The 27321-nt window shown below is 43.8% G+C and overlaps 3 protein-coding genes and 1 long non-coding RNA gene across 4 annotated transcripts in view; all 4 read right to left on the bottom strand.

The window, feature by feature from the left end:
- Positions 1-2750: 2750 nt before the first annotated feature.
- Positions 2751-27321, bottom strand: part of LOC133419537 (nuclear factor 7, brain-like) — a 37559-nt gene continuing 12988 nt past the window's right edge. The window contains exon 2 of the mRNA XM_061708756.1: positions 2751-2882. The gene's annotated coding sequence lies outside the window, so the exon portion shown is untranslated. The remainder of the gene's footprint in view (positions 2883-27321) is intronic.
- Positions 2778-7138, bottom strand: LOC133419740 (nuclear factor 7, ovary-like). Its single transcript, XM_061709145.1, has 2 exons — positions 6190-7138; positions 2778-3499 (listed from the first exon to the last, which is right to left on the bottom strand). The coding sequence occupies exons 1-2, from the start codon at positions 7068-7070 to the stop codon at positions 2929-2931; spliced, it is 1452 nt and encodes a 483-aa protein (XP_061565129.1). The 5' UTR covers positions 7071-7138; the 3' UTR covers positions 2778-2928.
- Positions 18580-19668, bottom strand: LOC133418803 (uncharacterized). Its single transcript, XR_009770488.1, has 3 exons — positions 19545-19668; positions 18835-18878; positions 18580-18722 (listed from the first exon to the last, which is right to left on the bottom strand). It is a non-coding gene; the product is annotated as an uncharacterized LOC133418803 (long non-coding RNA).
- Positions 21108-22831, bottom strand: LOC133419224 (nuclear factor 7, brain-like). The gene has a single exon (XM_061708269.1). The coding sequence runs from the start codon at positions 22676-22678 to the stop codon at positions 21257-21259; it is 1422 nt and encodes a 473-aa protein (XP_061564253.1). The 5' UTR covers positions 22679-22831; the 3' UTR covers positions 21108-21256.

Genomic DNA, 27321 nt, shown 5'->3' with positions numbered 1-27321 from the left:
CACCTTTTTAGGTCGTTGTCACAACTATTCCATATTTCTCTTGCATTAATTGATGTACATGGGGTCGATTCAAAGCAGATGAACTGATGAACATAAATGATGAGCTCTCACTTGTTTTGGATGAAATAAATAAATGATTTTACGTGAATCTCAGAGCCACGGAAACATAAGTGCAGACGTTAAAATCACCGGAGTAACCGGAGTAACCGGAGACAAGGTCGCCTCACAACTTCCTCTGGGTCCGGGTGGTCCGGGGAAAATCAAGGACTGACTTTAACTGAATAAACACGATTGTGTGAAGTTTAGGAAGCAGTTGCAGTCGTGGAAATGCAAGTTCACGCTTCTTTTAACCAAAGATAAAGACAAAAATAGGAAAATAAAGTAGGCAACATTAACAACGTTCCCAACCAACCACTTCCACGGGACTTAACAAGTTTGTACTTCTATAAAAGCAAATGTTTTGCCAGTTTGTTGTCCTGAAGCACTCAGCCTAGGAGGGAAAGACATCAGCAAGGGTTTAAGAAAAGCAAACATTACTGCAGATCAATCCAGAAAGCATGATGGACATTCAGCAGACCAGCAAAGAGTTGGTGCTACCTTGGAACCGGTCTTTACTTTATTCTTTCTGAGATTAACCATTTTTGCAGAAAGAAATATTACTCAGAAGTGGAAAAAATTTGAAAAAGAGAAAATAAGTATAACTTAAAAGGAACAGAGATCTTTAAAAAAACTAAATTCAGGACCAAATTAATGGAACGTTGTGTTTCTGTAAAAGGTATTAGTTTATGGAACAATCTGGATACAGAAGCCAAAGAATGTAAATCAAACATTACATTTAAAAGAATAATAAAAGCCAGTTTGATGAAGAAATATCATGATAATTGTTAAATTAGGTGGGTTTTCTTTTTTTTCTCCCCTCTCTCTTTTTAGCACCATTGTCATATTTTTTTCCTTTGAATCAAAAAAGAATAAGACTATCTGTGTTTGACGACAGCTATTTTGTGTTATTTTATAACTTTGTTGTATTTTTTTTTTTTTAATTACGTTTATTGGAAAGTGTTTTTTTATTGCATAATTTGTAATTTGTTGTTTTTTTCCAATTTTACTTTACTTTGTTTTATTTTATTAAAAATTAAAATTATTCTGTTTATTATCATTAATGAAGTTCCCCATTAAGGGAGAAATTAGGAACAATCTAATCTTATTATTAGTAGTAGTATAATTAGTATTACTATTATTATTATTATTATTATTATTATTATTATTATTATTATTATTATTATTATTATTATCATCATAATTATTATATTATCATTAACATTAACATCCTCCCAGCAGCAGCAGCAGGAACTGGCTTCAAACTCCCTCTAGTGGTGATTCCCCCTCGGTTCACCCAGAACCAGGAACCTCTCAGGAGCTTCAAGCCAGTGGTTTCAAACTGTTTCAGTCAGGCCCCCCTTGGGGAATTGGAAATATTTTTTTGAAAACCGCTGATTTAAATAGAAACCTGTTTCTCCTTGTTTTTAAAGACTCTTTAAACCAAAGTCACTTCACTTCATTCATATTTTATTTTCCCCAAAAAGAAATTACATGCAGTTTATTATATCAGGATATCAAATAATTAAAATAAATCATGATCATGTTTGTTTACCAGGTTAATACAGATGTTTGATTGAAAGAAACTTAAACAAAATCAATGTTTCACATATGAAGGTTTTATGAACCACAGTTAAGAATGATAAAATAAACATACATGATACATTTAACGGTTTAAAAAGATATGAAGCAACAATTATGAAACATTTGCTCACATGAGAACCAGCTGTGTTTTTAGACGTTTAAACAGTTTTTCATGTTTTAGTATCTTTTAGTTGCAGTTTGTTTAAAAACTCTGATCTTTGGACTGAAACTTGAGGAGCGACTTATAAACTCTGACTTTTGAACACTTACATTTACACAGAAATATGTTCTTTAATACCGATTTTATTTGACTTTTACTCTTCGAATGTCATGAAATCATCAGGTTGATTAAAAATAGCTCTCAGATTTAGGAACATGGTGGATTTTTATGTCATATTTCTAACTGGTTACAACATTTATTTAAACAGTAAAGTTTGAAAGTAAAAAATAAAATCTCATCCCAGTGATTCCAGCACATTTATAACATGAATATAATCTTAGATAAAATGAATCACAACTTTATAAACCTTTATATTTTGGTATCTTATTCAACGCTGAACAAATACGCTGAATGTTTTACAATAATATTTAAATGTGTCGTATTTTCAACGTTTTGAGATTCGTTTGTTTGCACATGTGAACTTTTTACTTAAAATAATCCTGCTCTTGGAAAAGTTATTCCATCAAAACATTAAAGACACATAGGCTCAGTATCTTCCGGACTATAAGGCACACCGCATTATAAGGCGCACTAAATATCTGGTAAAATACCGTACTATAGTGGCTCTGGTTGAGTTACGTATCGACCTGATGGAGCTGCTACAGGAAATGCTACAGCAAATGCAAAAAAAAAACAAAAACAAGAAGAAAAGTACCGTATGTCAAACTTTAACAAAATAAAAAACAGCTTTGCTCGTCAAAGTCACCATTATGCGAGTCAGCGTCGCTGCTGTTGTCTTGAACGTCTGTGACGATTCCTGACGTTTTTAGTGCCATTACTTCGGCGACACCAACTACATTACCCACAATCCCCCTGACTACATTACCCACAACCCCCCTGACTACATTACCCACAATCCCCCTGACTACATTACCCACAATCCCCCTGACTACAGTAACAGAAATTACCGTAATGATCATATATAAGGCGCACTGCATTATAAGGCGCACTGCCGGTTTTTGAGAAAATTAAAGGCTTTTAGGTGCGCCTTATAGTGTGGAAAATACGGTACATATATTTTCTTTATCTCAGGTTAATCTATTCTTTGTCTGACAGATTCTGATCTCAGACGTTTTTGCATCACCAGACTCTCCAACATTGAAATAAGGGAAGAGTTTCTCAGTGAAAGTGTCTGTATAAGTGTAGATGTGTGTCATGTCTTCAGGGTTGTAGAAGGAAACCGTCCCCCCGTCATAGTCCAGCTGGACTCTGATCCTCCGGAGACTCGTCTCCACCGTGACGGTCTTACCAGCACCATTGGTGTATTTTCCATCACGATGAAACAAACACCAGATTCCATATTTAGGTGAAACAAATGTGTTGTTCTTCCTGTCAACTGAGTCTTTAACCAAACCAACAGCCCAGTGAGGATGATCTCCCACCTCCACCTCCCAGCTGTGTTTCCCTGAGGTCAAACCCTCGGAACCAAAAACACTGGCTCCGTTGTCGTTTCTCTCTGGATTATCAGGAATCTGCTGGTTTGTATCTCCACGTCTCACACTGGTCAGATCAGCAGACAAATAGAGACGGCGGTTTGCAGTGTTTGGGTCCAGAACCAGCGGGCTGAAGTGGACCTGGTCCCCCATCTTCTCCCAGACTCTAAAGGTGTCAGGGTTTGACACTTCCCCCCCAGTGTTTGTAACTTTCAGTTCTGTCTTGCCCCGCCTGTGTCCCATCTGCCCTGATTGTGTCCACACCTGTGTCTCGTCTTGTCTCGTTATCCCCTCAGTATATCTTGTCTTGTCATTCCTTGGTTCCCTGTCGGTCCGTACTGGTTCTTCCCTCCATGTCTCCTCGTCGGTTTTCCCTGTTCCTGGTTTTTGTTTATCCTGCTCTGCAGCGCCTTGTGTTTTGCCTTTTTTGGATTAAATCCTTTTGTTTTTGAGAACTCCTGCCTCTGGCCTCCCTCTCTCTCCCTGCACTTGGGTCCTTTAAAAACCATACCACAACAGAACGGACCGACCAACATGGACCCAGCGGGAGAGTATATTACTCTTTTTGAGTTCTTCCGCCGAGAGGCAGAGAAAAATGGGGACCCCTTTCTGGGAACCTGCCAGGCTCGAGGCGGGCCCGGGGGTTCTCAGCCCCAGGGGAAGCGACGGCGTCAGCGCCAGCCCCAGCCTGTTCCGGTGGGGGCCCTGGACGCACCTCTTCCTGTTCCCGAGGTGGTCCTGGACGCATTCCAGCCTGTTCCCCCCTTCTGGGGAACACGCCTGGCTCGAGGCGGGCCCGGGGGTTCTCAGCCCCAGGGGAAGCGACGGCGCCAGCCCCAGCCTGTTCCTGCTCCAGCGGTGGTCCTGGACGCATCGCCCCCTGTTCCTGCTCTAGCGGTGGTCCTGGACGCATCGACCCCTGTTCCTGCTCCAGCTCCGAGGACCCGTGCCCCCCCTCAGCCAGCTCCGAGGACCCGTGCCCCCCCTCAGCCAGCTCCTAGGACCCGTGCCCCCCCTCAGCCAGCTCCGAGGACCCGTGTTCCCCCCCAGCCCGCCCTGGATGTGGACTGTGGGGACATCTGGGATCTGTCCCTTGAGGGGGGGCCAGCGCCCCGGACCCGGGTACCCCCGCAGCCGGCACCTCGGACCCGGGTACCCCCGCAGCCGGCACCTCGGACCCGGGTACCCCCGCAGCCGGCACCTCGGACCCGGGTACCCCCGCAGCCGGCACCTCGGACCCGGGTACCCCCGCAGCCGGCACCTCGGACCCGGGTACCCCCGCAGCCAGCGCCACGGACCCGGGTCCCCACTCGGGCAGCTCCGGGGATCCTCTGCCCCCCGACGCCGGCTCCCTGCATCCTGTCTGCTCCTGTTCCGGTTCCCCGCATCCTGTCTGCTCCTGTTCCGGTTCCCCGCATCCTGTCTGCTCCTGTTCCGGTTCCCCGCATCCTGTCTGCTCCTGTTCCGGTTCCCCGCATCCTGTCTGCTCCTGTTCCGGTTCCCCGCATCCTGTCTGCTCCTGTTCCGGTTCCCCGCATCCTGTCAGTCCCGACTCCGGCTCCCCGCCTCCTGTCAGCCCCGACTCCGGATCCTGAGGCGGTCCCGCAGCCCTCTGTTCCTGAGGCGGTCCCGCAGCCCTCTGTTCCTGAGGCGGTCCCGCAGCCCTCTGTGCCTGAGGCGGTCCCGCAGCCCTCTGTGCCTGAGGCGGTCCCGCAGCCCTCTGTGCCTGAGGCGGTCCCGCAGCCCTCTGTGCCTGAGGCGGTCCCGCAGCCCTCTGTTCCTGAGGCGGTCCCGCAGCCCTCTGTTCCTGAGGCGGTCCCGCAGCCCTCTGTTCCTGAGGCGGTCCCGCAGCCCTCTGTTCCTGAGGCGGTCCCGCAGCCCTCTGTTCCTGAGGCGGTCCCGCAGCCCTCTGTTCCTGAGGCGGTCCCGCAGCCCTCTGTTCCTGAGGCGGTCCCGCAGCCCTCGGTTCCTGAGGCGGTCCCGCAGCCCTCGGTTCCTGAGGCGGTCCCGCAGCCCTCTGTGCCTGAGGCGGTCCCGCAGCCCTCTGTTCCTGAGGCGGTCCCGCAGCCCTCTGTTCCTGAGGCGGTCCCGCAGCCCTCTGTTCCTGAGGCGGTCCCGCAGCCCTCTGTTCCTGAGGCGGTCCCGCAGCCCTCTGTTCCTGAGGCGGTCCCGCAGCCCTCTGTTCCTGAGGCGGTCCCGCAGCCCTCGGTTCCTGAGGCGGTCCCGCAGCCCTCGGTTCCTGAGGCGGTCCCAGAGCCCCGTCAGGTTCCCGAGCCCCGTCAGGTTCCCGAGCCCCGTCAGGTTCCCGAGCCCTGTCAAGTCCCCGAGCCACGCCAAGAATCCCCGTCACGCCCCCCGCCAAGACCCAGGCCTAGGCCTCGGGGACGCCCCCCCGAGCGGTCTCGCTGGTCTGCCCGGTCCCGAGGTCGGCCCCCGGAACTTTGGCCGTGTGTGGCCTGGGCCCTCCTCCAGGCCCCCTCCGCCCACCCTGGGTTAGGACTCTGGGGACATCTGGGATCTGTCCCTTGAGGGGGGGGTACTGTCAGGGTTTGACACTTCCCCCCCAGTGTTTGTAACTTTCAGTTCTGTCTTGCCCCGCCTGTGTCCCATCTGCCCTGATTGTGTCCACACCTGTGTCTCGTCTTGTCTCGTTATCCCCTCAGTATATCTTGTCTTGTCATTCCTTGGTTCCCTGTCGGTCCGTACTGGTTCTTCCCTCCATGTCTCCTCGTCGGTTTTCCCTGTTCCTGGTTTTTGTTTATCCTGCTCTGCAGCGCCTTGTGTTTTGCCTTTTTTGGATTAAATCCTTTTGTTTTTGAGAACTCCTGCCTCTGGCCTCCCTCTCTCTCCCTGCACTTGGGTCCTTTAAAAACCATACCACAACAAAAGGCCAGGTTTCCCAGGTGTTTGGCCTCGTCTACCAGAGTTCCTGAGAGCAGCCGTGGATCTGACACTGAGCTCTGCTCTCTGGCTCTGTTCCGAGTGGGTTTAAACCTGCTGAGGAACGTCATGTTGTCTTTCTGCAGCTCTTCTTCCACAGCAGAGATGCTGTCTGACAGAGAGGAGATCTGCTCCTGGATCCTCTTCCTCTCCCCGCTGATTCTCCTCCCCTTCTGCTCCTCTTCCTCCCTCAGAGCTGCCAGTCTGGACTCCTCTTCCTCCTTCAGGAACTGCTGGAGTTTGTTGAACTCTGCTCTGATCTGCTTCTCTGTGGACAACAGCTGCTTTTTGGAATGTTGAACCAGATCATCATATGTTTTCTCCACTTGTTTGTATTTGTTCCTCTTGTCCTGCAGAGACTTTAAGTCAGATTTCAGCAGCTCCTTCAGCTCACCGACTGCTTCTTCTACAGGAACCACTTTGTGGTTCTGGTGCAGAGAAAACTCACAGACAGGACACACAGTTCTCTGTTCGTCTCTACAGAACAGTGGAGTTGTTCCTGGGTGTTTCTTACAAACTTCCTCCACCCTCTTTTCTTCTTTTTCAGTTTCAGACGATACACCTGTCTGTGTTTCAGCAAAAGAGTCGGCAAGTTCCTTCAGTGAAAAGTTCACATCAAGATCATCTTTAGAAGATTTTCTTTTACAGATGGGACAGTTTCTGTTTTTATTTTGTTCCCAGAACTCTTTCAGGCAGCTTGAACAGAAGTTGTGGCTGCAGCTCAGAGACACCGGATCTTTGAAAGTCTCTAAACAAACGTGGCAGCTCAGGAAATCTTTAAGAGTTTTTTCATCCATTTCTTCAAATCTTTGAAGTATCCTTCAATCGGTAGACTCACCAGTTGCATGTCCCTCTGAATCACAGATTTAAGTCCTTTTATTTCAGGTTTTTAGTTCATATTCTCCCCCCTGAAATGGCGTCTCAGCTCCGTTCAGTCACAAGAATGAACTTTGAGTTTCACCTATTAAATTTACTGACGTCAACAGGTAGATTTACATGTTCTTATCAGCAGGGAGTGGAGTTTGACTGGTTATTCAGAAATATAATCAAGGGACTTGAATGTACTTTTTTGTATCTTTGTATTGTTGTTTTCCTTTTTAAAAAGAAAACAATTAACAAAATAATTGCCACTCTGTACGTTTTGCATAAATCTAAAAGCTTAGAAACACTGACCTTATGCCCTCAGATAAGGGATTAGTGTCCATACTGGTTCTACTGGACCTCAGTGCTGCTTTTGACACTATAGATCAGCATTTTACTGCACAGGTTAGAGCAGTGATTCTTAACCATAGGGCCGCGGCCCACACTTGGGCCGCGAGCGCCATCTAGTGGGCCGCCAAAAATAATTCTGTTTTGTACGTGTGGGCCGCGGGGGCCGCGGGACTGCATAGCAACTCCCAACCAAATGAGGAGAAGAAGACACTCAGCTAGCTGTACGTGTAATAGTAAGAGAAATGGTGTGTATTTACAGAGAAAATCCTTCATTTTGCACAGAGTAGGTTTAGATCCGCCAGGATCAGGGATCGATTACTTGGGTCTGCGCCCAGAGCAAGCGAGCGCGGCGTAATCATTTATCCCGACGCGTCCCCGCGGCCGGGGAGGTCGGCTGAGGCTGCCGCTCGGGCGGTGGGCTCCGTCGTTACTGCTGAAGGATGGTAGATGTAGATGCGTGGGCTGTCGTGTCTGCTGGACTGGACTGTTCGGGCTTTCTCAAACGCATCGGAAAGTAACTGCTGCAGCGCGACCAGAGAGCTGCGGTGCGGGCTGTGCCCGTTGCAGCTGATCAGGCTCGGATGAAACCCGACACGCTGAGTCCTGACAACTTATTAATGTAAATAACTTAAAGTAAAATCAAACTAAGTTTTGTCCTCGGTGTATTTTTAAATATGCGACCCGGAATGGACAAATTCATCCTGTTCAGTCTTCCCACTGGGACAAAACCAGTGTCTCATACGTTCAGAGACCGTGGCGTTCAAAGTGCGAAAGTGAAACGCCACTGAAACAAAACACAAAGTTTTTCATCAAACATATCCACTCAAGTCTGAACTGAAGTCACAGAAAAATAAACTGACCATATTAAAACATGTTTGGGTCCAGATACAGCTGTGAGGCAGCTTTCTCCACAGTGAACATAATTAAAACTAAATATCGTTTCAGGCTCATCAATGAGCACCTCCACATGCATATGAGAACCTGACACCATCCAGCCCAGATTTAAAGTCCTGACAGGAGAAATTAGAGCTCAGTTCTCTCACTGAACAACAGAAAGGGGGGGCATAAGATTGTAAGAGGGGAAGAAAGAAAAACTGCAAAACTGTTAAATTGTTAAGATGTGTTTATATTAATTTAGTATAAAAATGTGTTGAGACAATTAACAAAGAAAAGGGGAAATTCAAACTGCTGGTAGAGAAATAAAATAAGATAGCATTTGAAAAATAAAATAAAATCTACTTTATTTTTAAGAGAAAAAAATATGTTTAATTCAAGTTAAACATGTTAATTGGCAAATATGTACTTTTTTTTAATATAACAGTCAGATGCAGATGTTGATACAACTATGAGGCTACTTGAATATATACACACACACGCACACATATATATATATATATATATATATATATATATATATATATATATATATATATATATTTATATATATATATATTATGATGTTCTGGACCTTCGCTTGAGTAAATTTTCTCTAAATGGACCTCTTAAAGTTGAATACCCCTGCTATACAGTGTTAATATTTAACGGGCCCCGGGCCACTCTGTACTGAAAAAATTGGGCCCCGAGGTCAGAAAGGTTAAGAACCCCTGGGTTAGAGCATGTTGTTGGGATTAAAGGGACAGCTCTACGTTGGTTTAAATCATATCTATCTGACAGGTTCCAGTTTGTTCATGTACATGAGGTTTCGTCAGAACAGTCAAGGGTCTGTTATGGTGTTCCGCAGGGTTCAGTGCTAGGGCCAATCTTGTTCAGTTTATACATGCAGCCATTGGGAAGTATAATCCAGAATCACAGCATACACTTTCATTGTTATGCTGATGATGCGCAGCTCTATTTGTCTATGAAGCCGGATGAAACAGAACCGTTAGTTAAACTTCAGGCATGTCTTAGGGACATCAAGGACTGAATGTCCAGAAATTTCTTGCTTCTAAATTCAGATAAAACAGAGGTTATCATTCTTGGTCCAGAGCATCTTAGGAAGGGATTAGATGGTGTTGCGATGGCTTCCAGTGCAACTGTGAGAAACCTTGGTGTTGTTTTCGATCAGGATTTGTCGTTTAAACCATATGTTAATCAGGTTTGTAAAATAGTGTTTTTCCATCTCCGTAATATTGCAAAAATTAGGAAAATCCTCTCGCAGAGTGATGCAGAAAAACTAGTTCATGGATGGCCGGTGGGGGGACGCGGGTGTCTTATCAGGGCCGGCTTTGCTGGTCCTGCTTCCTGGCTTCGGCCTCCGCTCCCCCTCCTCCCCCCCCTACACGATTCATACGCACATAGGCGAAGGGCGGGGGGTCCGGGTCGTGGGGGGCACTGTCCCGCGTGGCCCGGCACTCCCCGCCTCATGGTTTTAACAGCAAAATAGACACTGCACATTCAACACTTAATAAATACATTTGACAAGGACACGTAGTTCGGGAGGAGGGGGGTCGGTGTCAAATCGATACTTGGCCCTCCCCCCTCCCTGTTTTTATGGCATTAATCACATGCACTCAACACCAGGGGCGGGAGGGGGTCCCACATCACCCGCGTTCCCTCACCGGCCTGGGATAGGTGGGTCGGGATACCCGGGCCTGGCGGGGCTCGCCGTGCAGCCTGGGGCGCCTTCTGGCGGTGCTGGACCCCCCCGGGGAGGGGGAAACGGTGCGTGATTGTGTGTCTGTGTCGGTGAGAATGCGGTATGGAAGGGTCCTGCCATGGAGGATTTGGGCCTCCATTGGCAGGACATCAAAACTTAATAATTTATCATTATTATATTATACAAAGATGGTTATTATTATTATTATTATTATTAGTATTATTATTATTATTATTATGTATAGTATATCATATTATTATTAGTATAGATATCGGATAGGTGAATGGATGAATGAATGGGATGCCTGGGTCTGGGGCCCTCCGTTGTCGGGCCTGCACGGGTGTCGCCTTGTTGGGGGGTTCCCTCTCTCCGGGCCCGTCTCCGGTCCCCCCCGCTGCCTCTGCGGCGGGGCGCCCCTCTGGTCTTGGAGGGCCACTTTCGTGGGGGGCGGGTGCGCCTGCCCGCGTCGGCGGCCGGGGCGGCTCTGTCTCTCCGGGCAGGCTGGCCCCCTGCCGGGTGGGGGTCGTTGGCCTGAAGGGTGAGGACCTCCTGGCCCGCGTGTCCGGCCCGGACCGGGTGGCCGGGGATTGCCTGGGTCGCGGTCCGCCGCCGCGGGATCCCTGGCTGCTTCTTCCCGCGCCGTGGGGGCCCCGCCCGCGGACCCCCTCGGCCGCCGCCGGAGGGGGGGGGGGGGCTCGCAGGCGGTGGGTTGCCTCCCTCCTACTTCTCCCCTCTGTGGGGTTGCCGGTGGCCTGGGTTCCGGGCTCTTCCGTGTCGGCCTCTGGTCTCGCGGGTGGCGGGGTTGCTCCCCCCCCTCCCCCACTATAGATACACTTCAGGTAGAGCTTTGTTTGGTTTATTACACACACACACACACACACACACACACACACACACACACACACACACACACACACACACACACACACACACAGTCACTTAGTCACACGCATATACACACACACACACACACACACATGATCATATACATACACACACACACACACACATAGACATACACACTGGCTTGTTCACCTGCATGCTGGCTCTCTAGTTTTTGGGTTTAGGTAGCGGTAGCGATAGCTTAGCTCAGACTGCAATCAGATCTCAAGATTTAGGTCGATTGCTGTTATTGTTTTGGTTGGCTCCGTGCCGGTTTCGTGCTTTGTTTGTGGTTTTTTGTTGCAGATTTCCAGTGCTTGACGTGTGTTTCCGTGTGTTCCTGCTTCCTGGATTGGCAGTGGATGTCGTCACCCCCCCCCCCAAAAAAAAAAAAAAAAAAAAAAAAAAATCACTGGGTTTGTATGTGTATATTTATGTATGTGTACGCATATGTATGCGTATATATATGTATATATATTAAATATAGTAATAATGCACATATATATACTTTTGGTTTCTACCGTCATGGTATCAATCATTAATATGTGTGCAGACAAGTAAAAAAAAAAAAAAACTAGTTCATGCGTTTGTATCTTCTAGACTGGATTACTGTAATGTGTTGTTAGCAGGATGTCCAAGTAATTTGCTGAATAGGCTCCAGCTGATCCAAAATGCAGCAGCACGAGTGCTGACAGGAATCAACAGGAGAGACCACGTCTCTCCAGTGTTAGCGTTGCTGCATTGGCTACCCGGAAAATTCAGAATCCAATTTCAAAATTGTATTACTTGCATATAAAGCCCAAAACGGCTCGGCTCCGCAGTATTTACAAGACCTGATAGTGCCTTATGTTCCTGGCAGAGCTCTCCGCTCTCAGAGTGCAGGTTTACTCGTAGTTCCTAGAGTATCTAAATGTAGATTTGGAGGGCGGGCGTTCTGCTATCAGGCACCATTACTATGGAACCAACTTCCAATCTGGGTTAAGGAGGCTGACACCACCTCCACCTTTAAAACTAAACTTAAAACCTTTCTGTTTAGTAAAGCCTATAGCTAGTGTTAGTAAACCTCTAGCTGGTGTTGGTAAATCTCTAGGTAGTGTAAACTCTAGTGTGTTAAAGTCAGTAGTCATAGTTGCAGCTATAGAACAAGACTATAATAGTTAGTCTCAAATATAGCTTCAAGGTAGATATGCTGCTATCGGCCTATGCTGCAGGGGGGACCGACATGATCCGCTGGGCGGTGCCTCTCACCCTTCTTCTCCTCTCCCTTTCCCTTCCTCTCTTCTCCAGTTCCATTTTTATAAATGTCATAGCTATCGTTTTGTCCATCGCTCCTGTAGTTTCTTATGCTGGCCCCCCCTTTTCTCTTTTTTGTGCATGTTTGCAGGCCGGAGCCTCGGGAGCTGCGTTCTGGCCTGCGGTCCCGGCCCCCCCCCCCATCCCCGGTCATCCCGTTGCTGCTTCCACCTGCCTACGTGCCTCCTAAAGGGGAGTTTTTCCTTGCCACTGTTTGGCTTAAGGCTTTTCTGCCATTTACCTGTCATTGTTTATGTAATAATTGCTCGGGGGATTATATTTATATTTATAATTATATTTACGTTTATGTTCATGTTCTGGATCTCTGGAAAGCGTCTAGAGACAACATCTGTTGTATTAGACGCTATATAAATAAAATTGAATTGAATGTATAGTATGTAGGATTTGATGTATAGACACAATACACATGCATGAGATGAAATGACAACTTAAATTGGTTTTGTCGGTTTCCTTAGCATCTTTTCACTTTCTGTTTTCAGAGCTATCATTATTATCACATTATCATTATTATTACTATTATTACAGTTATTATTATTATTATTATTATTATTATTACTATTATTTTGTGTAGCCTCATGATACTTCATTTGTTCTTTTTGCGTATTCTATTATGTTAACGGTGGGCAAGATAAACGTTATGTTTTAAACCCAGACCTTTTGGGTCAAAATAATCACCATGTTGACCAAATAAAAACCTGTAAATGTTTATTATCTTGCTTATTGATTTTCATGCTTATAATTGACCGAAATAAAGATTAACTAACTAACTTAATAAATGATTTTATGTGGTGTATCTCAGAGACTTTAAAACCACCGGAGTAACCGGAGTAACCGGAGTAACCGGAGACAAGGTCGCCTCACAACTTCCTCTGGGTCCGGGCGGTCCGGGGAAAATCAAGGACTGACTTTAACTGAATAAACACGATTGTGTGAAGTTTAGGAAGCAGTTGCAGTCGTGGAAATGCAAGTTCACGCTTCTTTTAACCAAAGATAAAGACAAAAATAGGAAAATAAAGTAGGCAACATTAACAACGGCCCAACCAACCACTTCCACGGGACTTAACAAGTTTGTACTTCTATAAAAGCAAATGTTGTGCCAGTTTGTTGTCCTGAAGCACTTAGCCTAGGAGGGAAAGACATCAGCAAGGGCTTAAGAAAAGCAAACATTACTGCAGATCAATCCAGAAAGCATGATGGACATTCAGCAGACCAGCAAAGAGTCGGTGCTACCTTGGAACCGGTCTTTATTTTATTCTTTCTGAGATTAACCATTTTTGCAGAAAGAAGTATTACTCAGAAGTGGAAAAAATATGAAAAAGAAAGAAAATAAGTATAACTTAAAAGGAACAGAGATCTTTAAAAAAACAAAATTCAGGACCAAATTAGTGGAACGTTGTGTTTCTGTAAAAGGTTTCAGTTTATTGAACAATCTGGATACAGAAACCAAAGAATGCAAATCAAACATAACATTTAAAAGAATAATAAAAGCCAGTTTGATGAAGAAATATCATGATAATTGTTAAGTTAGGTGTTTTTTTTTTTATTCTCTCTCTCTTTTTAGCATCATTGTCATATTTTTTTCCTTTGAATCAAAAAAGAATACGACTATCTGTGTTTGACGACAGCTATTTTGTGTTATTTTATAACTCTGTTGGATTTTTTTTTTTAAATTACGTTTATTGGAAAGTGTTTTTTTTATTGCATAATTTGTAATTTGTTGTTTTTTTCCCCATTGTACTTTACTTTTTTTTTACTTTATTAAAAATTAAAATTATTCTGTTTATTATCATTAATGAAGTTTCCCATTGAGGGAGAAATTAGGAACAATCTAATCTTATTATTAGTAGTAGTATAATTATTATTATTATTATTATTATTATTATTATTATTATTATTATTATCATCATCATAATTATTATATTATCATTAACATTACCATCCTCCCAGCAGCAGCAGCAGCAGCAGCAGGAACTGGCTTCAAACTCCCTCTAGTGGTGATTCCCCCTCGGTTCACCCAGAACCAGGAACCTCTCAGGAGCTTCAAGCCAGTGGTTTCAAACTGTTTCAGTCAGGCCCCCCTTGGGGAATTGGAAATATTTTTTCTGAAAACCGCTGATTTAAATAGAAACCTGTGTCTCCCTGTTTTTACAGACTCATTAAACCAAAGTCAGTTCACTTCATTCATATTTTATTTTCCCCAAAAAGAAATTACATGCAGTTTATTATATCAGGATATCAAATAATTAAAATAAATCATGATCATGTTTGTTCACCAGGTTAATACAGATGTTTGATTGAAAGAAACTTAAACAAAATCAATGTTTCACATATGAAGGTTTTATGAACCACAGTTAAAGGAGCTTGGGGCTGTTTTTTTTTTTTTTCAAAATTTGCTGCAAGTCGGTCCCGATTTTCCCGCGCTGGGCTGCGGATGTGACGTGACATGATGCTGTATGCGCGTTCTCGACGGCGCTGGACTTAGATTCAGGAAGAAGACGAGCGCGGTGGATCCAAACTTCTGTTTGGGTAGACATGGATTCTTCCACAGCCGGCAAACGACCCAGCGCCACTCAAAGCCCACTAAAAAGTGCTACCAAGAAGAAAACGAAGCCTTTATCAGAGACAAGTCGCGAGTCGAAAAGAAATTACGAGTTAACACGGATAAGCAAACGAGTAAACATTGGATATGCGTTTGAGTCATGGAGGCAGCTTCAACTTGAACTGGGACTGAAAACAGATGCTGACATTGCTCATTTCTTACTGACCAGGTAAGATAACATTGTAAGTCATATTTAGAGCTTGATTTGAAAATCACATGAGATTACCAAGGAGTCGGAGTGGCCTAACGTGCTAAGTAGCGTTAGCCGCAAAGAAGTAACTTAGTCCACAGCTGTGGAGCATACTTGTTTGTTGTTGTGTAGTAACATTAGCCGCTTACACATATCAACCCCAAGCCTCTCACACTATATCAACCGTAATGGCAAAAAGCTCAGTTTCCATACATTCATTTATTCATCGCTCCGTTCATTCACTATTCATTCTCCGGTCTTTCTCCGTATTTTGTATTGCACAAGACTCGGTTCATCATCATCATCATTATAGTTTTTGTTTTTGCAGGCAAAAGTATTTAGCCATGTTTGTTCTGACCGAAAATGAAAGACACAAAGGTAGCTAATGCCGCGTTCCATTTACTTCGGAGATCGGAACTGGGAACTGGGAATGGCAGCCATCTTGGAATGGTAACTCGGGGGTGGTGAAGACTCTCCCACTTTCCCAGTAGGAAATCCCACTTCGAGGGGCGTTCCAGTTGAAAATTCCGACTGGGAACTGGGAAATTCTGACTTCCGAGGACAAATGGAACGCAGCATTAGTTACAGCCAGCTTGTTTACATATGCGGTCTGACTAAGAGTGTAAAATGTTGTTTTTTTTAAGATATAAGAAGAAGGACCCCCCTGAAGCAGCTACTCTGGGAAGTATGGAGAGGAAAGTCTCAACACCCAGCAAGGGAAAAGCTGCTAAACTCTGTCATCGGTTATCTCCAATTGAACCTGTGTCTGAGGGGTTAGTATGTTTTTAGTTAGACAAACATTGAAAAAAAATGACTAAAACAGCATAAAGTGCTGATATTACATTACACATAGTAATCATGTATTTAGCCACACTTGACAACTACACAAACATCACTGATTACATTCTTGACATTGTCTTGACAGGGAGGCAATGAGTGAGGACCAAGCTTTGGATCCTTTGGAAGAAAGGTAAATGTGTTCATGACAAATGTTATAGTACATTTATTTATTTATTTATTTATTTATTTATTTATTTATTTATTTATTTTATTTATAATCCAGGGCAGGTTTGTGGTATTCGTTGAGTGAGTTTAGGGGAGATGGATTTTGCTCCATTTTTGCTTTGTAGTAACGATACCAGTAATAATCTTTATGAACATACATGTGTTGTCTGTAGTTTCAAATCCATGGATCTTGCAGTGGATGCTATTATACTGGATGAGGAACGAGCGAACAACTTGCTCAACAGTGTGTGAGTTGAAAAATTCAACAAATCTCCACATCTTTTCATCTCCAATGTCTACTTTATTGCACATTCATGTTTATATTTTGGTTTTTTGATTACAGAATAGAACTGGATGTAAATGGTTCCAATACAACAGTAAATTAATAAGATTTTTTATATTAGCAGAACAGCTATAGTATCAGTATGAAACCTGACACATTACAAATCATAAAAAGATGGAATTATAACAATAATCTTCTAAAGTTTTAGCTTTGTTTTACATTACAGGTCAACTTCAGAACTGGAGAGTTTCCAGAACTGCATCTTGATGTATGCTGGAAAAAGGTAATTTGATTTTGTGATGATTTATTCAGTCTTTATTATAATTACTGATTTGAAATTATTGATTTATCCTGGTCCCATACAAATGAAAAGACATGTGACAAGCGAGCCTTATGCCCAAGAGGATGGAAGAATTTATTTGGTTGAACTTATATTACTTCTGTTGTCTCCTCCCACTCCACGCACACACAGGTTTGCCTTCTCTCCTCCGGTTTATGAAGCAAGGTGTCTTCTCGCTGCTTTAGATTACAACCACCACAATCACCGACCAGATTACATTGACCGGAATAATGAGTTATCGTAAGTCTTACATTTTATTGATGTACAGGACAACTGAATAATACTGAATATCTTGTCCAATGTGCTGATTTATTAAAATGTAATAAATTGTAAAATGTACATAAATTATTTGGTTGAAGTATTGTTTGACAACCATTTACCAACAAAGGTAGGGGAGAGAGGGAGACATGTTGTAAATCTTTATATTGTTGTCTTTTAGATTTAGGAGACTCTACAGCAAGAAGTCACGCAATTACCGTGTCCAAGCGGTAAAGGTAGCAAAAGACTACAGCTACATCCCTGAGCTGCAGTGTTGCATCCTGAGGAAACGTATGGATGGAGGGGGGCTCCCAAGGAGAGCCAAACTGTCACAGGATGATCCAAGGCGCCTTGGAAATCTTGCGGCAGTTGTCCCCCCCCCCAACAGCAGAACTGGTCCAGACCCAAGTTCGCAGAGGACAGGTATGTCGTTCACCTACATCACACATTTCAAATAATTGTTGTTGTAGACAGAGAACTGAGGCACTTCTGAGGATAAGATTAATTAAAATGCTTTTATTGGTGCATGGCTAATCTATTAAAAGCGTGTCTACCTGTTTCAGCCAAACTGGCCTTCGTCAGGACAGAAGTGAAAACTTCTTCTTCTTTCTTTCTTTTTTCACTTCTGTCCTGACGAAGGCCAGTTTGGCTGAAACAGGTAGACACGCTTTTAATAGATTAGCCATGCACCAATAAAAGCATTAACCTTACCCTCAGAAGTGCCTCAGTTTTCTGTCTACAACATTTTATGGATCTCCCCAAATGAAGAGCACCTGAGGGATACACTTTTTGGCAATACCCAAGCAGCACTCCATGCACATGTTCCTGTCTGAAAATAATTGTTGTTGTTGTGGAGCTCAGGTCAAACAATACCTCTTTGAAATCTTCTGCTCACTATCACCATTTGTAATACACTGCTAATTCATTTTCAAGTCAGGAACTTCCATTTCTAATGGTAAAATTATTTGCACCAAGCAATTATTTATATCTGATATCCCAAGGTTATTGAAAATAACAATCACCAGATTAGATTATGAGGCATTTTTGTTATGTTCTAACGCTACTGTTCTCTTCTCTCCATAAAGGCCTCAGCTACATGAAGCAAGAAAGGGAGAAGACAAGACAGTATTATCTTCCACACATTTTTTTATTATGAACATATAAATAAATAATAAAAAAAAATTCAACAACGTGCATTTCCAATAAATAATGAAAATAAAAAATATATATTGCACATAACTGTTTTATCTTTTAGTCAGCCACCCTAAATGGGGCTTCCTTGTATCCCGTGTACTGCCCAAATGGGTCGGGAAATCTAGCCCTGATTCTTAGGACACAGCAGCTTGGTATTGGTCTCCGGTTGCCTCCTCCCAGACGCCCATGTTGCCAGATGGTGAATTGCCGGTAGGCAGCGAACCGAAACTCTTGATTGTCACTGCCCACTTCTTGACTGTCCTCCAGAGCGAAGATGTCGTTCCACGTCATCCTCACCAGACGCAGCATACCCTCATCCAGACAGTACAGCTCCAGGTGGGCACTCCTGCTCAGACAGTGGTCTGGAGCCTGTCGACAGCACAGGTTTTCCAACTGTGTTGGCATGCGTCGGCAGTTCAAGCAGGTGCACCACGCAGGCTGCCCTGTGTCTGGATGATGTGGTCCTGGTGTCTGGTGCCGGAACTCGAGGATGTCCAGCATCACCCCTGGAAGACGAGTCACCACCGACTGAAGGAGGACATCCCTCTCCTCCTGGCTCAGATGCTGTAAAGCCGTCTAGAAATTGATCAAGGAAATAGATTTACAGAGATAGATTAATATTTCAAGTATGTGTGCTCCTAGACTCATTCATATAACAAGATTATTATAAATAATAGCTATAACCAACCTGCATCTCAGCTAAGCTGGCAGCTCGAAGCTCGAATCAAAATCCTGAAACATAAGAACATATGTATTATCCGCAAAGGAATGTTATGACTTTATTTGATGTAATTTTTATTCAGATTCAACATTGACATTTTTCTCTTTCTTGTATTTACGTTGTCATGGTGCAGTGCTATTGATAGCATTCATATTGTCATATGATGGAAATGGTTTCACAAATTATCTCAGTAACTTGACACAATAAATGAGACATCACACATTGGATGCTGTTTCATGATAGTTCAGCCTGCAAAGTGAAAAAGGTGACAACGTACAAAACTAAAACCCTCTTCATTCACTTCTACTACCTAGCCTGTTGACAAAAAAAATGAATGTACCCAAAAGGTGACTTGTTTGCAGGTTACTGCAAACTTACCTCATTATATTACTCATCAGCTTTTTAGCAAGCATTGTACTAACTATGTTGGCAATTAGCAAAGTCTGAATTTGGCTGCAGACACAAAGCTAAATGCTCGTAAAATACAACCAGAGGAGGAAAGTAAGCTTCACTCATCAGTAACAAAACAATAAGGCTTATTGGCTCGTGAAATGTTTTACTCACCATTTGGCCAGTGAAAGGTAAACTTACATTACAACCGTCATTTTGCTAAATAAATATCCTAATGTTGTCAAGGAAATAAAGTTAGACTAAAATGAACATTGTTAGTTACTTACTTCGTCGCTTGACATGATTGACGAGGTTTTGCACACGTCACTATCACAACTCAGTGCTGTGAGGGGTCTGTGCGCGCTCCCGTGCCGGCTTCACTGTTGGCTGCAGTACCCCAACGGCCGCCGTGGTGAGGGTGGCGATAGAGAGTCTCATTTTTAAAAAGCAGCCGCAAGCTCCTTTAAGAATGATAAAATAAACATACATGATACATTTAGCGGTTTAAAAAGATATGAAGCAACAATTATGAAACATTTGCTCACATGAGAACCACCTGTGTTTTTAGACGTTTAAACACTTTTTCATGTTTTAGTATCTTTTAGTTGCAGTTTGTTTAAAAACTCTGATCTTTGGACTGAAACTTGAGGAACGACTTATAAACTCTGACTTTTGAACACTTACATTTACACAGAAATATGTTCTTTAATACCGATTTTATTTGACTCTTACTCTCCGAATGTTATAAAATCATCAGGTTGATTAAAAATAGCTCTCAGATTTAGGAACATGGTGGATTTTTATGTCATATTTCTAACTGGTTACAACATTTATTTAAACAGTAAAGTTTGAAAGTAAAACATAAAATCTCGTCCCAGGGATTCCAGCACATTTTCAATTCAACTCAATTCAATTCAATTCAATTCAATTCAATTCAATTCAATTCAATTTTATTTATATAGCGTCTAATACAACAGATGTTGTCTCTAGACGCTTTCCAGAGATCCAGAACATGAACATAAACATAGATATAATTATAAATATACGTCAGCAGCACAGCAGACATCCACGTAGGCAGGTGGAAGCAGCAACGGGATGGGGGGGGACCGGGACCGCAGGCCAGAACGCAGCTCCCGAGGCTCTGGCCTGCAAACATGCACAAAAAAGAGAAAAGGGGCGCCAGCACAAGAAACTACAGGAGCGATGGACAAAACGATAGCTATGAGACATTTATGAAAATGGAAATGGAGAAAAGAGGAAGGGAAGAGGAGAGGAGAAGAAGGGTGAGAGGCACCGCCCAGCGGATCATGTCGGTCCCCCCTGCAGCATAAGCCTATAGCAGCATATCTACCACCAAGCTATATTTGAGACTAACTATTATAGTCTTGTTCTATAGCTGCAACTATGACTACTGACTCTAACACACTACAGTTTACACTACCTAGAGATTTACCAACACCAGCTAGAGGTTTACTAAACACTAACTATAGGCTTTACTAAACAGAAAGGTTTTAAGTTTAGTTTTAAAGGTGGAGGTGGTGTCAGCCTCCTTAACCCAGATTGGAAGTTGGTTCCATAGTAGTGGTGCCTGATAGCAGAACGCCCGCCCTCCAAATCTACATTTAGATACTCTAGGAACTACGAGTAAACCTGCACTCTGAGAGCGGAGAGCTCTGCCAGGAACATAAGGCACTATCAGGTCTTGTAAATACTGCGGAGCTGAGCCAGTTTGGGCTTTATATTTTGGGCTTTACATTTATAACATGAATACAAACTTGGATAAAATGAATCACAACTTTATAAACTTTTATATTATGGTATCTTAATCAACGCTGAACAAATACGCTGAATGTTTTACAATAATATTTAAATGTGTCGTATTTTCAAAGTTTTGAGATACGTTTGTTTGCACATGTGAACTTTTTACTTAAAATAATCCTGCTCTTGGAAAAGTTATTCCATCAAAACATTAAAGACACATACATATATTTTCTTTATCTCAGGTTGATCTATTCTTTGTCTGACAAATTCTGATCTCAGAAGTTTTTGCATCACCAGACTCTCCAAGACTGAAATAAGGGAAGAGTTTCTCAGTGAAAGTGTCTCTGTGAGTGTAGATGTGTTTCATGTCTTCAGCGTTGTAGAAGGAAACCTTCCCCCCGTCATAGTCCAGCTGGACTCTGATCCTCCGGAGACTCGTCTCCACCGTGACGGTCTTACCATCACCATTGGCGTATTTTCCATCACGATGCCATAAACACCACAATCCATATTTAGGTGAAGGATATCTCTCGTTCTTCCTGTCAACTGAGTCTTTAACCAAACCAACAGTCCAGCTGCGATGATCTCCGACCTCCACCTCCCAGCTGTGTTTCCCTGAGGTCAAACCCTCGGAACCAAAAACACATTTGTGGTAGTTGTTTCTCTCTGGATTATCAGGAAGCTGCTGTTCTGCATCTCCATTCCTCACACTGGTCAGATCAGCAGACAGATAGAGAAAGGGGTTTGCAGTGTTTGGGTCCAGAACCACCGGGCTGAAGTGGACCTGGTCCCCCATCTTCTCCCAGACTCTGAAGGCCAGGTTTCCCAGGTGTTTGGCCTCGTCTACCAGAGTTCCTGAGAGCAGCCGTGGATCTGACACTGAGCTCTGCTCTCTGGCTCTGTCCCGGGTGGGTTTGTACCTGCTGAGGAACGACATGTTGTCTTTCTGCAGCTCTTCTTCCACAGCAGAGATGCTGTCTGACAGAGAGGAGATCTGCTCCTGGATCCTCTCCCTCTCCCTGCTGATTCTCCTCCCCTTCTGCTCCTCTTCCTCCCTCAGAGCTGCCAGTCTGGACTCCTCTTCCTCCTTCAGGAACTGCTGGAGTTTGTTGAACTCTGCTCTGATCTGCTTCTCTGTGGACAGCAGCTGCTTCTCCGAGTGTTGAACCAGATCATCATATGTTTCCTCCACTTGTTTGTATTTGTTCCTCTTGTCCTGCAGAGACTTTAAGTCAGATTTCAGCAGCTCCTTCAGCTCACCGACTGCTTCTTCTACAGGAACCACTTTGTGGTTCTGGTGCAGAGAAAACTCACAGACAGAACACACAGTTCTCTGTTCGTCTCTACAGAACAGTTGAGGTATTCCTGGGTGTTTCTTACAAACCTCCTCCACCCTCTTTTCTTCTTTTTCAGTCTCAGACGATCCACCTGTCTGTGATTCAGCAAAAGAGTCGGCAAGTCCCTTCAGTGAAAAGTTCACAGCAATCTCTTTAGAAGATTTTCTTTTACAGATGGGACAGTTTCTGTTTTTATTTTGTTCCCAGAACTCTTTCAGGCAGCTTGAACAGAAGTTGTGGCTGCAGCTCAGAGACACCGGATCTTTGAAAGTCTCTAAACAAACGTGGCAGCTCAGGTAATCTTTAAGAGTTTTTTCATCCATTTCTTCAAATCTTTGAAGTATTCTTCAATCGGTAGACTCACCAGTTAAATGTCCCTCTGAATCACAGATTTAAGTCCTTTTATTTCAGGTATTTAGTTCATAACCTCCACCTGAAATGGCGTCTCAGCTCCGTTCAGTCACAAGAATGAACTTTGAGTTTCACCTATTTACTTTACTGACGTCAACAGGTGGATTTACTGGTTCTTATCAGCAGGGAGTGGAGTTTGACTTGTTATTCAGAAATATAATCAAGTGACTTGAATGTACTTTTTTGTATCTTTGTATTGTTGTTTTCCTTTTTAAAAAGAAAACAATTAACAAAATAATTAACAAAATAATTGCCACTCTGAAATTGGAAATTTCCCCTCTGGGGGACTATTAAAGGATTTCTTATCTTATGTATGTTTTACATAAACCTCTGATTCAAACATAACATACAACAAAAAGCAGCAGGGAGAACCACAGCAAACAATCATAAAAATAAAGGCATGCAAGCAGCACTGTCCCCTTATCTTAAGTCCAGTCAGTGGCCGCGGGTCTTCTTAGCAGTTTTCCTCCGGTGATTAGAACAAAAGACGCTCTAAACTTAAGCCTCATTTATGGTTCCGCGTTAAATCGACGCAGAGCCTACGCCGTAGGGTTCAGCGCATGGTGTGCGTCGCCGCGTAACCCTACCCCGTAGGCTCTGCGTCGGTGTAACGCGGAACCATAAATCAGCCTTTATGGTGCGCTGGAGAGGAGAGGAGACAGGGAGCTGGGTGGAGGGGGCGGTGATTTAGCGGATCGTTACGTAACGGCCCACCACCAAACCACATGCGCCGTTTTTGCATAGTTATGCGGAAAATCCCAGAAAGCACACAATACACTGAATGTTAAAAGTTCGTTGTTTTTTGGGTGTAATTGATGTCAAGACACCCAACGAAACACAAAAAATCAAGAAAAATGTGTTTTTCATGTCACAATCCCTTTAAAACCTTTCTGTTTAGTAAAGCCTATAGTTAGTGTTTAGTGAACCTCTAGCTGGTGTTGGTAAATCTCTAGGTAGTGTAAACTCTAGTGTGTTAGCGTCAGTAGTCATAGTTGCAGCTATAGAACAAGGCCCAATCTCAATACTCCCCCTACTTTTCTTCACTCGCCCTTCTTTTCTTCCCTAACCCCTAAAAAAGAAGGGGGAGATTTTAGGGCACTTGAGATCTAGGGCACTTGGCCCAGGTGCCTGTCCCATTTCTCCCCCTACCCCTCGTTTTCATCCCTACCCTGATCAGGAAGCTGAGAGCCAAAAGCTGTTTTAATTTCAGCTGTAGCGCTGTTAATATGGCACTTTATTAAGTTTTAATATTTTTTCAGGCATAAAGGTAACCTTAAGATCCGCAACCGGGGCTCAGTTTATCCAAATAACGCCTGTTAAGAAATTTGACCCGATGTTTTCGGAGATGAGAAGAGCCGCCGCCCCCGGGGAGCAGCCTCAGCTCACAGCCCGAGAAGAGACGTCTCCGCCGGGTCAAGCTGCTCCGTCAGCCCTGGGAGAGAAACTCTCCTGGGACGCAGCTCTGTTGAGAATTACGCTGGCTGAAATAAATCATTTAGGAAGATGTTGGTTTAATAGATGAAATCTAACAGTTATAGCTACGCCTGTTAAGAAATTTGCTCCGAAATTTAGAGATTTCTGTCTGCCGGCTCCGGAGTTTAGGTCCGCGTTAAATCGACGCAGAGCCTACGGCGAGGGGTACGGCGTATGGCGCGCGTCGCCGCGTACATCGACGCAGACCTTACGGCGTAGGTTACGTAACCTACGCCGTAGGCTCTGCGTTGGTGTAACGTGGAACCATAAATCCCTTTATTCTGGCTTGATCTTCGGCAACTTTATCTGAAAGTGTTTAAATTACCCAGATAACAGATGGATTACTTTGTGGTTTCTGAAGACTATTATTTATTTATTTTTTTTTTTATATTTTTATCCCGGTTTTTCCCCATTTTATCACCCAGTGCTCCTACCTAAGCTACAGTCCTGGGCATTGCCATCCTCTACCAACCCCGGGAGGGCCCTGCACTGAGCTCAGGTCTCCTCCTTAACCTGAGGAGTGAGCAGCATCTTTTCACCAGACAGGGTGGGGTTTCTCCGGCCGGACGTAGCGCGTGGAAGGATCACGTTATTCCGGCCGGATCCTCCCCACCCCGTCTGTTCCCCGGTTGGCCAGAGGGGGCATGTATAGCCCAGGACTGTGTGCATGTTTTTGTGAGGGTAGCTTCCATTAGCTACCCAAGGGAACACGGGGAGAACATGCAAACTCCACACAGAAAGATCCTTTCGCCAACCCCACCCAGGGTGTGGGCGCTGAAGACTATTATATCAGAAACATCCAAAACAAATCTGACGAGTCACAGGATTATTTCTCTGTATTTCTCTGAGACGAGTCTGCCTGTTTGCCTTCGGTCGGCGAGTCAAATCGACGCAGAGCCTACGGCAAAAGCATTCTGGGAAATTTTCATACCCCCTCGCTCGCCAAGTCAGCATCTGAAATCCCTCGATTTGAAGGGGCTATTCTCAGCCCCTAGCCCTCGTTATGCCCCCTCCCCCTTGGTGAAAAGAGGAATTGGGACCACTACCTTCACGGGAACGCGCAAAAGTTAGGGGTAGTGAAGAAAACGAGGGCGAGGGGGAGTATTGGGACGCAGCCCAAGACTATAATAGTTAGTCTCAAATATAGCTTCATGGTAGATATGCTGCTATAGGCCTATGCTGCAGGGGGGCACCGACATGATCCTCTGGGCGGTGCCTCTCACCCTTCTTCTCCTCTCCTCTTCCCTTCCGAACGAACGAACGAACGAACGAACGAACGAACGAACGAACGAACGAACGAACGAACGAACGAACGAACGAACGAACGAACGAACGAACGAACGAACGAACGAACGAACGAACGAACGAACGAACGAACGAACGAACGAACGAACGAACGAACGAACGAACGAACGAACGAACGAACGAACGAACGAACGAACGAACGAACGAACGAACGAACGAACGAACGAACGAACGAACGAACGAACGAACGAACGAACGAACGAACGAACGAACGAACGAACGAACGAACGAACGAACGAACGAACGAACGAACGAACGAACGAACGAACGAACGAACGAACGAACGAACGAACGAACGAACGAACGAACGAACGAACGAACGAACGAACGAACGAACGAACGAACGAACGAACGAACGAACGAACGAACGAACGAACGAACGAACGAACGAACGAACGAACGAACGAACGAACGAACGAACGAACGAACGAACGAACGAACGAACGAACGAACGAACGAACGAACGAACGAACGAACGAACGAACGAACGAACGAACGAACGAACGAACGAACGAACGAACGAACGAACGAACGAACGAACGAACGAACGAACGAACGAACGAACGAACGAAAAACTTTATTTTGGTCTTAAGCCTTGTACAAGTTAAGCCATTTTTACAAAACAAAAAATGAAAAAAGGCAAATAAACATTGAATTTGCCGAAAAGGTGTAGCTGAAGCCGAAGCTTATACCCTTTTTATCTTGTCTACCTCATACTGCTGCACCTTTCAGTTTTTTAATTGTCTATATGTTAATAAGTGCCACATTTGTTTATTAGCTGTTTGCTATTTTTAAATCTGGGCACAGTGAGCAAAATAACTGGAGTCAAATTCCTTGTCGGGTAAATGTTCAAACTTGGCCAATAAAGCGGATTCTGATTCTGATCAACTTAAATCTGAAACATTAGCATTAATCTATTAAAACAAACAATGCATAAAGAAGACAAAAAAATAAATAAGACAAAATATAAAATTGACGTTTCACATTCTAGAATGTTTTTAAAAATATACTTTATAGTTATAGTATTTTATATTTATTTACAATATTTTCTTTAAACCTAATAAATGCATTTACGTGTATCTCAGAAACATAAGTGCAGACGTTAAACTCACCGGAGTAACCGGAGTAACCGGAGACACGTTCGCCTCACAACTTCCTCTGGGTCCGGGCGGTCCAGGGAAAATCAAGGACTGACTTTAACTGAATAAACACGATTGTGTGAAGTTTAAAAAGCAGTTGCAGTCGTGGAAATGCAAGTTAACACTTCTTTTAAACAAAGATAAAGACAAAAATAGGAAAATAAAGTAGGCAACATTAACAACGGCCCAACCAACCACTTCCACGGGACTTAACAAGTTTGTACCTCTATAAAAGCAAATGTTTTGCCAGTTTGTTGTCCTGAAGCACTCAGCCTAGGAGGGAAAGACATCAGCAAGGGCTTAAGAAAAGCAAACATTACTGCAGATCAATCCAGAAAGCATGATGGACATTCAGCAGACCAGCAGAGAGTTGGTGCTACCTTGGAACCGGTCTTTACTGTATTCTTTCTGAGATTAACCATTTTTGCAGAAAGAAATATTACTCAGAAGTGGAAAAAGTTTGAAAAAAGAGAAAATAAGTATAACTTAAAAGGAACAGAGATCTTTAAAAAAACAAAATTCAGGACCAAATTAATGGAACGTTGTGTTTCTGTAAAAGGTATCAGTTTATGGAACAATCTGGATACAGAAGCCAAAGAATGCAAATCAAACATTACATTTAAAAGAATAATAAAAGC

Source organism: Cololabis saira, chromosome 19 (assembly GCF_033807715.1).
Source record: "Cololabis saira isolate AMF1-May2022 chromosome 19, fColSai1.1, whole genome shotgun sequence".
In the NCBI taxonomy this organism is placed as follows: domain Eukaryota; kingdom Metazoa; phylum Chordata; class Actinopteri; order Beloniformes; family Belonidae; genus Cololabis; species Cololabis saira.
This window is presented reverse-complemented; position numbering and strand designations above follow the sequence as displayed.

What these genes read in the sequence shown, in the direction of transcription:
- LOC133419740 (XM_061709145.1), bottom strand. Translation starts at nt 7,070, where the DNA reads ATGGATGAAAAAACTCTTAAAGATTTCCTGAGCTGCCACGTTTGTTTA. An exon ending in ATGGTTTTTAAAGGACCCAA is followed by an intron (nt 3,500 to 6,189) that starts GTGCAGGGAGAG and finishes TGACACCTTTAG; the next exon opens with AGTCTGGGAGAAGATGGGGG.
- LOC133419224 (XM_061708269.1), bottom strand. Translation starts at nt 22,678, where the DNA reads ATGGATGAAAAAACTCTTAAAGATTACCTGAGCTGCCACGTTTGTTTA.